At 32.4% G+C, this 13332-nt stretch overlaps 2 protein-coding genes across 2 annotated transcripts in view; both read right to left on the bottom strand.

The window, feature by feature from the left end:
• LOC148278578 (choline-phosphate cytidylyltransferase A-like) overlaps positions 1-7018 on the bottom strand; it is a 97204-nt gene extending 90186 nt beyond the window's left edge. Inside the window, exons 1-2 of the mRNA XM_088231196.1 lie at positions 6893-7018; positions 3235-3586 (exon numbers count right to left, since the gene is read on the bottom strand). Of these exons, the coding sequence (XP_088087322.1) occupies positions 3235-3405 (171 nt within the window). The 5' untranslated portion in view covers positions 3406-3586; positions 6893-7018. The remainder of the gene's footprint in view (positions 1-3234; positions 3587-6892) is intronic.
• A 1677-nt stretch (positions 7019-8695) lies between these two features.
• Positions 8696-13332, bottom strand: part of Karybeta3 (karyopherin beta 3) — a 31936-nt gene continuing 27299 nt past the window's right edge. The window contains exons 17-20 of the mRNA XM_088231175.1: positions 12922-13094; positions 11893-12020; positions 10897-11116; positions 8696-10315 (exon numbers count right to left, since the gene is read on the bottom strand). Of these exons, the coding sequence (XP_088087301.1) occupies positions 10214-10315; positions 10897-11116; positions 11893-12020; positions 12922-13094 (623 nt within the window). The 3' untranslated portion in view covers positions 8696-10213. The remainder of the gene's footprint in view (positions 10316-10896; positions 11117-11892; positions 12021-12921; positions 13095-13332) is intronic.

The raw sequence follows: 13332 nt of genomic DNA on the forward strand, positions 1-13332 counted from the left end.
TGATTGATTGAAATGTATTGTAAACTAATAAGAAAACATTAAAAGTGGATTCAACTGGTTTCAGCAAAATCATATTGTGACATTGAAACAATGTCAAGTTGATAAAAATATACCCACAAGTGACTGATTATGTGTTGTAATTACTACTTATTCACACCTGCAAACACAATATTAATACTGACATATTATATCTCAATAGAGGTGAAGAAATAACATCTTCAATTTCATTGGATGGTTGGAAGAAATTGACATCTGGCAATGAGCCACCAATGAAAAAAAATATGAGCCATTGCAGGAGAAGCAAACTAACTATAAATTGGTTAAACTTTTGTATTCAAAGTTTTAACTCTACGAGCTTTTTACCAATTTCTTTTTTACTGAACCGTTTTGATATTTTTTTTTTTTTTTTTTTTTTTATATTAAGGCAATCCATCCTAAGAAGGATGATTTCTGCCAAGAGTAAAATTTATTTACAGGAATAAAAATCAAAAAACATTTTTTTTTAAAAAAATAAAAATTTATCATATTTTTTGAGAGGAAGCTTCCTATATGGTGGATAATTTCAGGATCAAGGATATTAACACAATTGTTTTTTTTCAAGAAATCTCTGCGTTCTTATAATTTACTAAAAATTTCAATTTCGGTGGCCATTTTCAACGAGTTGTAAATAACTCACTATTAGAAAATGGAAAATTAAGTTATGGTAGAGTGGAGTGCAACCTCAGACCTTTGGTCCACAACACTAGCCACGGGACCACAACCCGTTTAGTACATAAAGAACTGAAATTGATTTTTTTTATTGAAAGGATTGAAAATGTTCAACAGAAATGTTTAAAATACCTAGATTTATAAAAACAATAAAACTCTTTGCACCTACAGCCAATCTACTAAAAAAAAAAATACCCCTGAAAATAGACGCACTGTATAATATAAGAAAACACAGTCTCATTATTGACAGAATCAAGAAAGGGGTGCTGCGTTGGTTTGGACATGTAGAGCTAATGGACAGCGAAAGAACGGCTAAAAGGATCTACGATGCAAATGTTGATGGATGCAGAAAACGAGGAAGACCGAGAAAGACATGGCATGATAAAGTCCATCAAATACTTGAAGATGGACATGTCAAAAGTAGGAATAATCGGCGTGCGTGCATGAGAAGATGTATGAATGTAGAGGAAGCGAGGTCTGTATGCCAAGATCAAGTGTTATGGCGTTCTATCCTCTCTGCCTACCCCTACGGAGAAACGGCGTGATGGTTTGTTTGTTTGTTTGCAGAATTTTGGAAAAAAAATTATCAAAGCCAACATGAAGATCATCACAATACCAGAAAAAAGGTAAACATCAGACTCCCATTTAGGAAAAAAGGCAATAAAAAATATTATAAAATGGGAAAAAACATTTATGAAGAAAAAAAAAACAAAATTCAAACAGAAGGTTAAAAAATATATGTGTTATATAACTTATAAATGAAATAAATGTACATTGTTATTATTAGAGCACACATAAGAATATGTTTATGTGTGCATTATTTCAAGATTCAAAATAAAAATAAATATGCTATTTATATAAATTATTAAATAATCAAGTAAACTCTTTAAACCTACTATCCAAAATTAAATTTAATGTCCCCTTTCGCGTGACACGGAATAAATATTAAATTTATCTGCCAGTCTGTAGCACTAACTATGCATAACACTTTTTTCCCTGAAAATAAAATAGGATAAAATTCATTAGATAAGTATACCTTGATAAAGAAGCGTGTGTTGCTTTAAAACCGGTCGGTAGAAAAAAATAAATGGTTGAAAACAAATTGTTTTATATTTATTTTATTATAATATCTATCTATCTATTTTATATTTCATTATAATGCCTATCCCTAGGCTCCACAGATATGGTAATCAGTATGAGGACAAGGCTGATATATTTGGTTCTGGACTTGAAAGTTATAAAACAAGTCTGATTTATTTTTTTCTCTCGCAATATAATTCTTAATCTTTTCTTTATATTTAATAATGTTTTCCTTTTTTCCTTTTCCATATTTATTTCTTTTATATTTTTGGTTGCTTATGTGTATTCACCTACTTGTTACTATTGTTATAGTTATGCAATTTTATAATTTTTTGTTATGTTATATATTATGTATTTTTTTTTTCATACTTATGTTCAATATATGTTAAAGGCAATTTATGCCGTTTATGTAAAAATAAATAAAAAAATATATAAATAAATGAATAATAAATAACCACAAAGTTAGCGCTTCAAATATTTTTTTAAATAGAATTTACTTTACTTCAATTTTGGAGTATTTTTCATGTTTAATTAGTAGAAAAATTCAACCAACGCCATTTCATTTTATTTCCGTTATTTATTTTTAGTTACATTGAGAACATTACAGAGTATCCAATTAATTCTCAAAATATTACAAAATACACATATAAGATTTATTAAATAGAAAAGAGAAAAAAAAAAGTAAATTGTCATGTAAAATTGACATACATATTACAATTTGGAAATTGCCCTCCTAAGAGTAATCCCACTGTCATGAAATATATCGACATCCGAGGCGATACGATTGAATAACACGATTGCTCTACCTACCAGCATAACCATTGGCAGGATGGTTTTGCATCGTGGTAGGTAGAACAAACTGTGTTGCCTTTGTCGAAGATAATTATCAAGGCGAAATAGACCAACTTCATTCAGAATATCAGAATTATGTATGCGACCACCAATGAGTTGAAAAAAGTGAACACCCAAATGAATATTCCTTCTCCCCAACAATGATTGGTAGCCCAGCATTCCTAGTAAGAAGTCAGTCGGGAAAAGCCACGGGTGAAACCCATACTCCCTGACATACAGAAAATGCAGAATTATTTTCTGTACCCTCTCTATCATTAAGGAATACGTGGTTACCAGATATTATACACGTTGCAAAACGTTTGTTTTTTTGTTATGTTTGCAAAACTTAAATATTTTAAAGGATGGCATTTCATATTAGGTGTTGCCACGCAACAGGTTAAAGTCTGGAATTATTAAATTTTAATCGATGTTCCAGTGGAATCGCGGAGATAATTTTTGACCACCGACAAGTGTCCATCGTGATTATGCAACAGGATGCGTTGCAATTTAATTACCGACGCAGTGTGCTCCCTATGGTCTGCTGGGTGCGGATATGATAATGAGTAATAGCTATCTTGCCGCATATTTAATTAGCCAAAAAACAAATCTACTTACGATAGTTCCATTTTCATCAGATCCTGCTTCAACTTGTGACGGGCTGTTCAGGTGGGATTTGGCAGAACCATTTTCACTACACACTTCTAAAATTTCGCTTTTGAATTCGTTTATAGATACAGGACTGACTTTCAAGACCGGCGAATCCATGATTGGACGTTTTCGGGACATTACTTTGAATAAATAAAACTTACTTCACTTTGCCGTGAACAAAAAAAAGGAAAAGATTTTAAATGTAAAACAACGCTAAGTTATTTATAGTTTAAAAAAAAGAAAACACACAAAAAATTGTTTAATTATTTATAAAGATTGGTAAACTATAATATTTAATCTTTGGTTTTGAATTCAGCATCTGGAAAAAAATACAAATAAATATCAGGTTTTTGCAAAATTGTGTGCATCATTGATGGCGTAAAGATATACTGATGAGACCAAATGGCGTGTACGCTTCTCCCCTGATCAATGAATTCATTTTGTGTTTCAATTTAACGTAGTTATGCAGTTTTGAAAAAATGGGATATCAGTGTTATCGGGTGCAGTCAGGTCAATTCTATGCTCTGCTAAAAACAGCCAGGCCGCTTTCATACAAAAAACTGTAATAATCACCTTCTGAAATTAGTGTTGGTCACAAAAATGGCATTTCTCAATTTGCAGAAAACACCTACAGCACTAGAAAAATCTTACGGTATGGATGCTGATGGGAAGATTATTACATCCAGAATTCTAGTTCTCTTAAATAGATTAAAGTGGATAAATACACAAGTGTTTTAATTTTATAAATTCATTAATTAAAAAATATGTTTTAATACAGAATGTCACATTCAATGTTTGAATGAGGTTCATTTAATATTAGATCTGGCTGTTTTCAGCAAAATGCATATTTTTGGTTGTGTGGTCAACCAGACTGTAAAAAAATAACCAAAGTTCCTTTAATTTAAAGGAAGAGCAATGTCTTTACTCAACCGTATTTCTTCGGATATCGACATTTTTCATATTAGTGAAAAAAAGTTTAGAGAGGAGGGCATCATTTTTCTATAATTGCTGGGTATTTTTATAAAGGTTTCAGCTCTTATACCTCGCAAAAGTGAACAGATGGAAGAGTTGAGGAAATGTGGATGTTGAAACATAGGCAGAATGGTGAATGTTACACAGTGTGGTCGCTTAAACCAGTCAATGATAGGTCATAAGCCCTGTTTTCCCTCTGTGTTGCAACAAATTTAGACACAAAATATACATTTATGGAGTAGGTATTAAAAAATTAGTTTTGCCGAATGACACAATCCATCATGTGTGTGATATTTTTTCAATCTTGTCGACGAAAACACCAATTTGGTACTTAGACACTTACATAGTGTCATAAAAGTCACCCGATCCTGATGTCCAGCAGCATCGGTCCTAAATTGGCCGCTTGTTTGGATTTTATTACTTTGAAAATTATGTTTTTAAATAATTGAAGAGTTTGTGCTAACTATTGACAATATTTTGTTTGTTATATCCGAGAACTAGCTCATTATAAAAATGAATAAATGTATGGAAAAAACCATAAACTTAAATGTAAACTAATGTTTTCTCATTATTTACTAGATCTCGCTATTTCCGTGACCGTTATAACCAAGTTTGACTGTACTAACAAAAACAAGTACTACTTTTTTTAAATTTCTTCTCTCTCTCTTGAATAATTTACACTTTGTCCCTTACAACATTTTGAATTTCCGCTGATTACATTTTTATTTTATTTTTAAATTTATTGCATATACATACATATTTATTACCAGGGAATCAATATAACAATAGAGCATTTTAAAATTAATATGTAGTGTTTTCTGGTTAAGTTAGTCTCCATCTAAGATGGCTCAGCCTGTTTAAAATTATAAGTAATTCCATACCGATATTGAAAGACCAATATTTAAAAAACTGAACCTACTTAAATATTTAATAATTTAATGAGTATAAAGTAATGATAATAATAAATATATACTAAGAATACATAATGTCACTTGAACATAAATAATATTGTAATACATATAACAAAACTTTTATAAATAGAAGTTTTGCCAACTCTGTCTTCTTAAGGGTAACAGAGATAAAAAAAAAGCTTAAAATAAATTGGTAATAATAATATTCTACTTCAAACTTCATACATAAATTGTACTTTGTACTTTTAACCGCACTTTAACTAATGTTTAATATTCTCATATTGAATCTGTCCTGAAAAAAACATATAAATGGTCGGACTTATCGTGCGGGTATCGAAACCATTTAAACATGCAGAGACATATGAAAAACTTTATAAAACACTTGTTCGTCCCCAGAATACTGTACTCCTATTTGATCACCTTACTATAATGTTAGTATTAATAGACTAGAAAGGGTCCAACAATTTTTTTTTAAACAGGTCGATTACCGGTTTAACCTTAACTTCTGTAACTATGTTAAAAGTATGCAGTACCATGGAATAAACTCTTAGAAATCGAAGAATAATGTTAAGCCGGTTATTTTTATACAAAAATAATAAAATGTTTTCCCCTAATCTACTTGAAAGACTTCCATTCCGCGTGCCATATAGACCGACGTGACAAAATCTTCTGTTTTACACAGACAACGCGTCAAAAAACAATTTAAAACCATCTACAATACCTAGAATATGCGAGCAATATAACAATAGATTTACTGAGGCTGATATTTTTTTTGACAATGTGTGTAAATTTAAGCAAAAAATCTTAGAAATATTGAGAGAAGCAGATATTTAATTAATTTTATCATTATATACATATTTTTCATTTCTTATCTTTTACATATGATTAATTTAAATTATTGTCTGAAGTGTAAACATTTTTTTTGGTGTGTGCATAAGTGTCCTACACTAATATACAAAGAAATTGTTCATATTTTTGAACATACTGTTTGTTTACAAAATAAAATAAATAAATAAACATTTTGGTTGTGGAGAGATTTGAGGAACAGTCAATAAAAAATATATTTATAAATCATTGTCCCTTGAACAATGTTTTGACAAACAGAAGTGTAGGTTTGCTAGACTTTAAAAAATGTACTTATTATGCAATTATGATTAATATTTAAACATAGATTTCATCTTGCCACATGATAAGTTTAGCATGTATTTTTTCAAATGCGACAATTAATTGTAATAAACCACGTGACAAAATGCCTGCTGACTTAATCGACTTGTTTTCAATAACGAAGACAATTATTTTTTGTAAAAAAGTAAGGTTATCTTATAAAATGTCAAATCCATTAGGCAAATCAGATTATTTTGATAACACTACTTTGTGGCATTGAAAATGAATACTATAAAACTTAAATTATGATAATTATAAAAACACACATAAAATTACTCGACCAGATAAAGAATATAAACAATATTGAAAAGGTTTCTTACATGTACTGTACTGTCAATTCTCCAAAGTAAGAATAGGAAATGAAAACGTTTGTCATTTTTTGACGCGATACGCGCGATAAAAAATGCACACGTATTTACACATGTACCTAGTATAACGTAGTTGTAATACGGTTTAATTCAGCAGCTGATTGGAAATAAATCTTTATAAAAATAGCGATTGAATAGAGAAAAGTATAGATTTCGACTGACAGAACGGTCTAGACCTAAAAACTTTGATTCGATATATTGTATACTAACCACAGAGTTTCTTCACCGAAAGTGTTTTAAATTGGATATCATTAAAAATAGGCACATTTTACAATATTTAACATTGAAAAGAACCTAGACAAACAATGACATCCCCACCAAAATTCTCTCACTGACATTTCGATTTTTAAATTATTTTACGGCCAACGACAATGTGATGATTTTATTTTAAAGTATTTACTCAAATATTTCGTTCATTTGCCGGGGTAAAAATAACAACGTATTTTAAAAAAAAAAACTCTACCAACTTCTGACAATACTTTTTATAAAACTACAAGCACATAATAAATGCTGCAAAATACAAAAAAAATAAATAGAAATCACGTTTATGAAACGCTCTCTACACACGACAGCCGATGAATGATTTCATGGCGTAAAAATGTTTTTTTTTGGTTGTTACATATTTTGTTTACCTATAATTGAGTCGCCCATTTCCAAAACTCATCTTGTCCAGTTTTTATAAAAAAATGAGCTGAATATTCCACTTTATGGATATATAGAAATATTTTACAAGCATTTCCAAAACTAGTGTTTTACAAGTATAATGAACGAAAAACATACAATTCCAAAACACATCTCACCCATCGGTCCGCCATTTTCAAATACCATCTTGTCCATTTTGAGGTTATGTTACTACACAAACTGTCAAACGTGAGATCGTGTACAGCCTTGTGGTGTAATGGTCCGCGGATTTGCCTACCATGCAAGAGGTCTCGGGTTCGATTCCCGCCATGGTTGATATGAAATATTATTTAAAAGGGTGTTTTTACACTAGAATATTTCATAGTTCCTAGACTGGTACCTGAAGCGTGAGACTGTTCACCTTACCTTCATGTAACAAAAATGATCAAGATACACTGCGATTGGTATACCAATAGACTGACCCTATGCACCATTAGGTGCGGAACGGGGACGATGATGTTCAATCAAACATAGTGGTTTGGAACATAAATAGTAATCATGAAAATGATATGTTGGGTGGTGAATCGATAAAGGTGGCATCTAAAAATAAGGGAAGAAAAAAGAAACAGGATCTTAAGTCGTGGAAAAAAAATGTATTTAAGAGAAATCTCAATCGTGTTCATTCTACTAACCAAAAAGTATTTAAATGCGACCAATTGAATATTCACGATATTACTCAAATTCACTCCCTATTTTATAAACACAGTAATAAGATTCATCAGGATAATTTCATAATTAATAATTCTAAAATTATCAGGCTCACAAGACAGCGATGGAGAAGAGGAGGACCACAGAAGCAATTTGTAGTAAAGCATTTTTTTAATCGCTTTCGAAGAAGTAGTGGAAATGCATTGATTCAGGTGTGTCAAAAAGCACGAGTATTTTGGGCGTTTCGAAGAACAATATCTGTCTCGTGCGTAAAGCATTTTTCGAATCGGGCTCTTTGCCTGATGAAGAAAAGAGAGGAGGTATAATTTAAAAAATGTTCTTTTATTTTTTCTTATATTATGTTTTTTATATAAAACAGTAATATATCCTTTTGTACTCTGTACCTTTATTTATTTTGTACTGAGCCCCAATGTCATTCCTGAAGTACATGATTTTTGTAAACTATGCAAGCTCAAGAGAAAGTTTTTGAGAAAATATTTGAAAAAATAATAAAATTTATAAATGCAGCAAAAAAATATTTTTTACCCTGGTACTGAGGGGTTAATAGGGATGAGTCATAATCTGTTATTCCGATATTTGGTTATAAAAATGTTTTTGCATAGCTTCGTATTTCAGTCTACCAACGTAATCACATCAAAAATATCAGATAACAAATAAAACAAATTTTTTTAGCCAATAGAATATTTTTATTAAATGTTACATAGGCTTTAGTGTTGTTATATGTTGTTTTTATTATAACAAATATTCCATTGGGAATTCTCGGTGGAACCGTATGATTTAGGAAAATAACATTAACACAAGGTGAATGCATCATAGCTGGAACTGGATTTATGGCGGCCACATGCCCAATCCCTGATCAGGCATGGATTTACTTAAAAATCGGCAGAATTAAAAATTAACTACTAATTGACATTAACATAATTAAAATGGTGTTAAATATAGCTTACAATACAATTTCTATAACAAATCACGTGAATTTTGTAAAGCAGGCAAATATTGCTACCAAGATAAACATATTTCTTGAAAAAACTTAACATAAACACCGATGTATTTACGAAATAAGCATTCGTGATGAGCATGGTTTTATAAAGTGTTCACATAGCACTGTGGATGGAAATGTGTAAAATCAATATAACTTGTTATTTATGGACATTTTGAAGCACAGGGGAATTTGACAAGACTCGAGCTGGCACCATACGGCCATTTTTCTAGACCTAGTTTTATGCAAAGAGCACAGATTTGACTTTTTAAAACGTTTTTCTTTGCAGAATATTTTTGGATATTAGTTTCCATAGAAAGTGAAAAATACAAGAATAAGGAATACAAATTACGTTTGAATAAATTTTGATCCAATTGGACAATTGGTTAAAGGCATGAAAATTGATAAGTAATAACTTCTCATGCTATAAGATTGATTTGAATGCTGCTGTTATGGTATTAGCATTAATATATATTTTTCAAATATATGCTGAATATTGTAAACAAAATATTTTCAACAATTTATTATTCATACCAGCAACATGCAAAATTTAATAATAATCATTACACAACTAAGCCATGAGCATCTATCAAATAAAAAATTAAAAATAACAATTATAATAATATTCAGACACAAAGTGCTGTGAAAATATAATTATTTATTTAATAAGATAAGGTATAAATAAGAATTTAAGAAATGTGCAGAATCACATTAAAGATCTAATGCTCTCAAATATAAATATTTAGAATTGAAATGATTACTGCAACTCCTAACCACGAAACATCCGGATCTTTCTCCACCGACAAAATAAATAAAACTGACCCGCCAAAAAGACCGAGAATTTTCCATCTCCGATTTTACAACTCGTCAAAATTTTGTAATCTCTACAAATGACCAACAATCTGTAGAAAAATAAATATCACCAGTACATGTCACAGTAATACATATCAATATTACCACGGTCCAATATACAATACATTCATTATTATAATAGTTAGCCTACGGATGTTTTGTTTCTTCCATTTGGCAAAATATTACGCGGAATCACAGTTTGTGTACCGAGGAATAGTCATTTGCATTCGGATCATGGGAATAAGACCATCGGCGTGGGTACACAGATGGATGATTACAATTGGGGTATTGTAAGTGATTGGATTATATTACTTCTTGGAAGTAATTGGGAAAGGGGGGTAGAGGGGGCACTATGTGGCAACGGGGGGCGGAGCACTCAGGGCCTCGTGTAGCGCGCGCTGTTGTTCTGGCGTCATGGCCGCTATGCATGCCGCAAATAGTTCTGTGTTGCTCTGTAATAATAAAAACAAAATCATGTAAAAACTTGCACTTACAGTATCTACTTAACAAATTAGGAAAAAGGGAAATAAATAAGGAAAAGTTCAGTGGTATTTTATTTGTTAATAGACTATCAAACTAAGCCAAAATTAAAAATTATGGAATTATTTGGAAGAACTGGAGACGTCATTCAAAGTAGTTCATTTTCATTAATTTTTACCGCACGCCAGAAAACCTTTTTTATAGCACTTATAAGAGTGTATTTTTTACAAATGTGACGTGCTAACCGAACTAATATACCGAACGGGCCGTCAAGAGTTAGGGAAAATAAGATTGAGGGTGGAAGACAAATTGACTATATATACTGGATACAGAGAGATGGTAGTAGTGGGATTGGAAGTAGGAAATGTAAATTCTAAATAACCCAAACAAATAAAAAAAATAAAAAATTATCAAATATTAAAACTTAAAATGTGTTTATGGAATGTGCGGATCTGAGAAAGGGTTACAAGATCCCTAAAACGGATAGGGGTACGTGGATGGGGCTTTTGATAGCCATTGCAAAACGCATCCTGTATGCGGTGATGGAGTATACCTGAAGGTCCCTGGTGATGGCGAGCAGGCGTTGTGCGGCGGGCGAGGCGGGGGCGAGCGCCCCAGCTGCGAGCGCGGCCGCCGTCGCGGCCAGCGCACGCGGCAGCCCTTCGCCCGCCGCCCCCACACACAGCGGGTGTCGCGCCTCCACCAGCTCCGCCAGGTAGCCGTACACGTGCGGCGCCTCGTCGCAGTCCTCCACCAGCGGCAGCCACGTCACCCTGATAACAAAGATGTATCTGGATCAAATGGTGCACAGTGCATTGCATTGGGACACCAAACGCAGCATATCGCAGAAAGAGTGAAAAGACAAGAATGGCGGTGGGCGGGTTACGTGACGAGACAAGAAGTTGATAGGTGGACCCCCAGAACACTAGATTGCGACTACAGTAGATGTTCTGATTAACCTAGGCAGAATATAGAAATAAATCAACTTCAATAAATCGGGGGTATCAAACATTGGTTTTATTATTTTTACGTCATTGCATCGGTTACATGTTCCACATTTGTACGATTTCCTTATTTTTAATTTGATCATTACATTACAATGAATCTTTTTGGTGCAAAATTTAGCAATTATCAATTGGTAAAATTGGTCTATTAAAGCATAGTATCGGCCTCGTGGTGTAATGATCAGCGTGTTTGCCTACCATGAGAAAGGTCTCGGGTTCGATTCCCGACATGGTTGATACATGTTTTCACACCAGAATATTTCAGTCCCTGGACCGGGTACCTGAAGACTGATCATCTATTCATGTAAAAAAAAAAACAACAAAATACGCCGCGATTGGTGTACCAATGCAGTGCCCTATGCACCATTAGGTGCGGAAAGGAAATTGTGATGAAAAGATAGTATTTTATATAAAGGCAGGCTTCTAATATTTGACGTACACACATTGTAATAGCAAAGAGCAACAGGTAAAAATTTGCATGGCCAGATGAGGAAAAAAATAAACGGAGAAGCAGAACTTGAGTGAGGAAAAGGAATTAAACATACCAGTGTCTTAATACATCGTCCACATTGATGGCTGAAGAGTTATATTTGAGTATTTTAGTAACGGCTGATATGGCATTTTCTGTAGCATTTATTTTAGCGGGTTGTCTACTGTCGGCTTCATTTATTACCTGAAACACATTATGAAACATTCAGATTAATTATTTAGCGGTGAGTTGTAAAAACAAATTCCCGAAATATAATATGCTTGGCACGTACATTTATTTTAGATGACATGTCAATTATATTATGAGCTAAATATCTTGCATTGTTTTATTTCATCCAATAAAAAAAAGTTTGCTTAAAAAAAAGTTAAAAACTTTTATTACAGAAATAAAAGATGAGTCATACATAAATCCTCAAATTTTGAATAACCAGTGACCAGTTTTATCACTTTCGCGACATCTTCGATACTGGTATCTGTATTGTAAAATTCAATGTATTTACACAAAAAACAGTAATGATTGGTAAATCAAAATTTTATAATAGTAATTATTGAATTTAATTATTTTTAACATATTACAGCAGAGACGAAGAACATTTAAGAAAAGGTAATATAGAAGTCTAGGCATCTAGACTTCTATATTACCATTTCTTAAATGTTCTTCGTCTCTGTTGTAATATGTTAATATAAACAGCTCTCCGGGGAGTTGAATCCAGTCCTTGTCTACAAAAATTTGGACAAACTCAAAATATTGTTAATTATTTTTGTTTGTCACTCGTCTTTTACTTTTAATCACTGGAACTAGGTAACTTTGAAATCAGCAGTTATCCACAAAAACACATGTGTATCTTCATTTATGAATGCTACAAATAGGACAGTAGTGATTGGTTTCAATCATATTATGAAGATTGAAAGATTGTAGCCGGGAACTATAAAATGCTGATTTTGAAGTTATCTAGATGTAGTAATTACCCTGCAGTACGATATTAACAAATGTCGTGACTTGGCAGAGTGGAAAAAAATAGACTGTTTTCATTGTAACTAGCACAGCAGAATTTTTTCAGAGGTCAGAAGAAAACAGAACTCACTTCAATAAGTCTGGGTATAGCCTGAGCGCAAGCCGGTGCAAATTGGTCTCCTCCAAACTGTGCGAGAACGCCGCAGCCGTACGCTGCGGCTTGTCGGACTTCGGGTGCCGGGTTCAAGACTGAGCCGATGAGTGGTTCCAGGAAGTACTGTTGGTATTTCACACAAGCGGGACCTGGAACATAACGCCATTTTGTGTTACATAATGAACTAGCCCCATTCAACTATGTACATTATACAAACTAGAAAAAAAGAATAATATTTTAGAACATACAATATTTAACTTTCCATTCATCTTTTTGATTTCTGCTTTCTTATGGTTGATTAACCTAGCCGGACCGAAGGAAGGGATTCGAATCCCCCATAGACTGATTTTAATTTGATAACTCGAGTAATATTAAAGCTATTTGCCG

Source organism: Micrasema longulum, unplaced genomic scaffold (assembly GCF_059751315.1).
Source record: "Micrasema longulum isolate JH-2025_06_02 unplaced genomic scaffold, ASM5975131v1 h1tg000859l, whole genome shotgun sequence".
NCBI lineage: Eukaryota > Metazoa > Arthropoda > Insecta > Trichoptera > Brachycentridae > Micrasema > Micrasema longulum.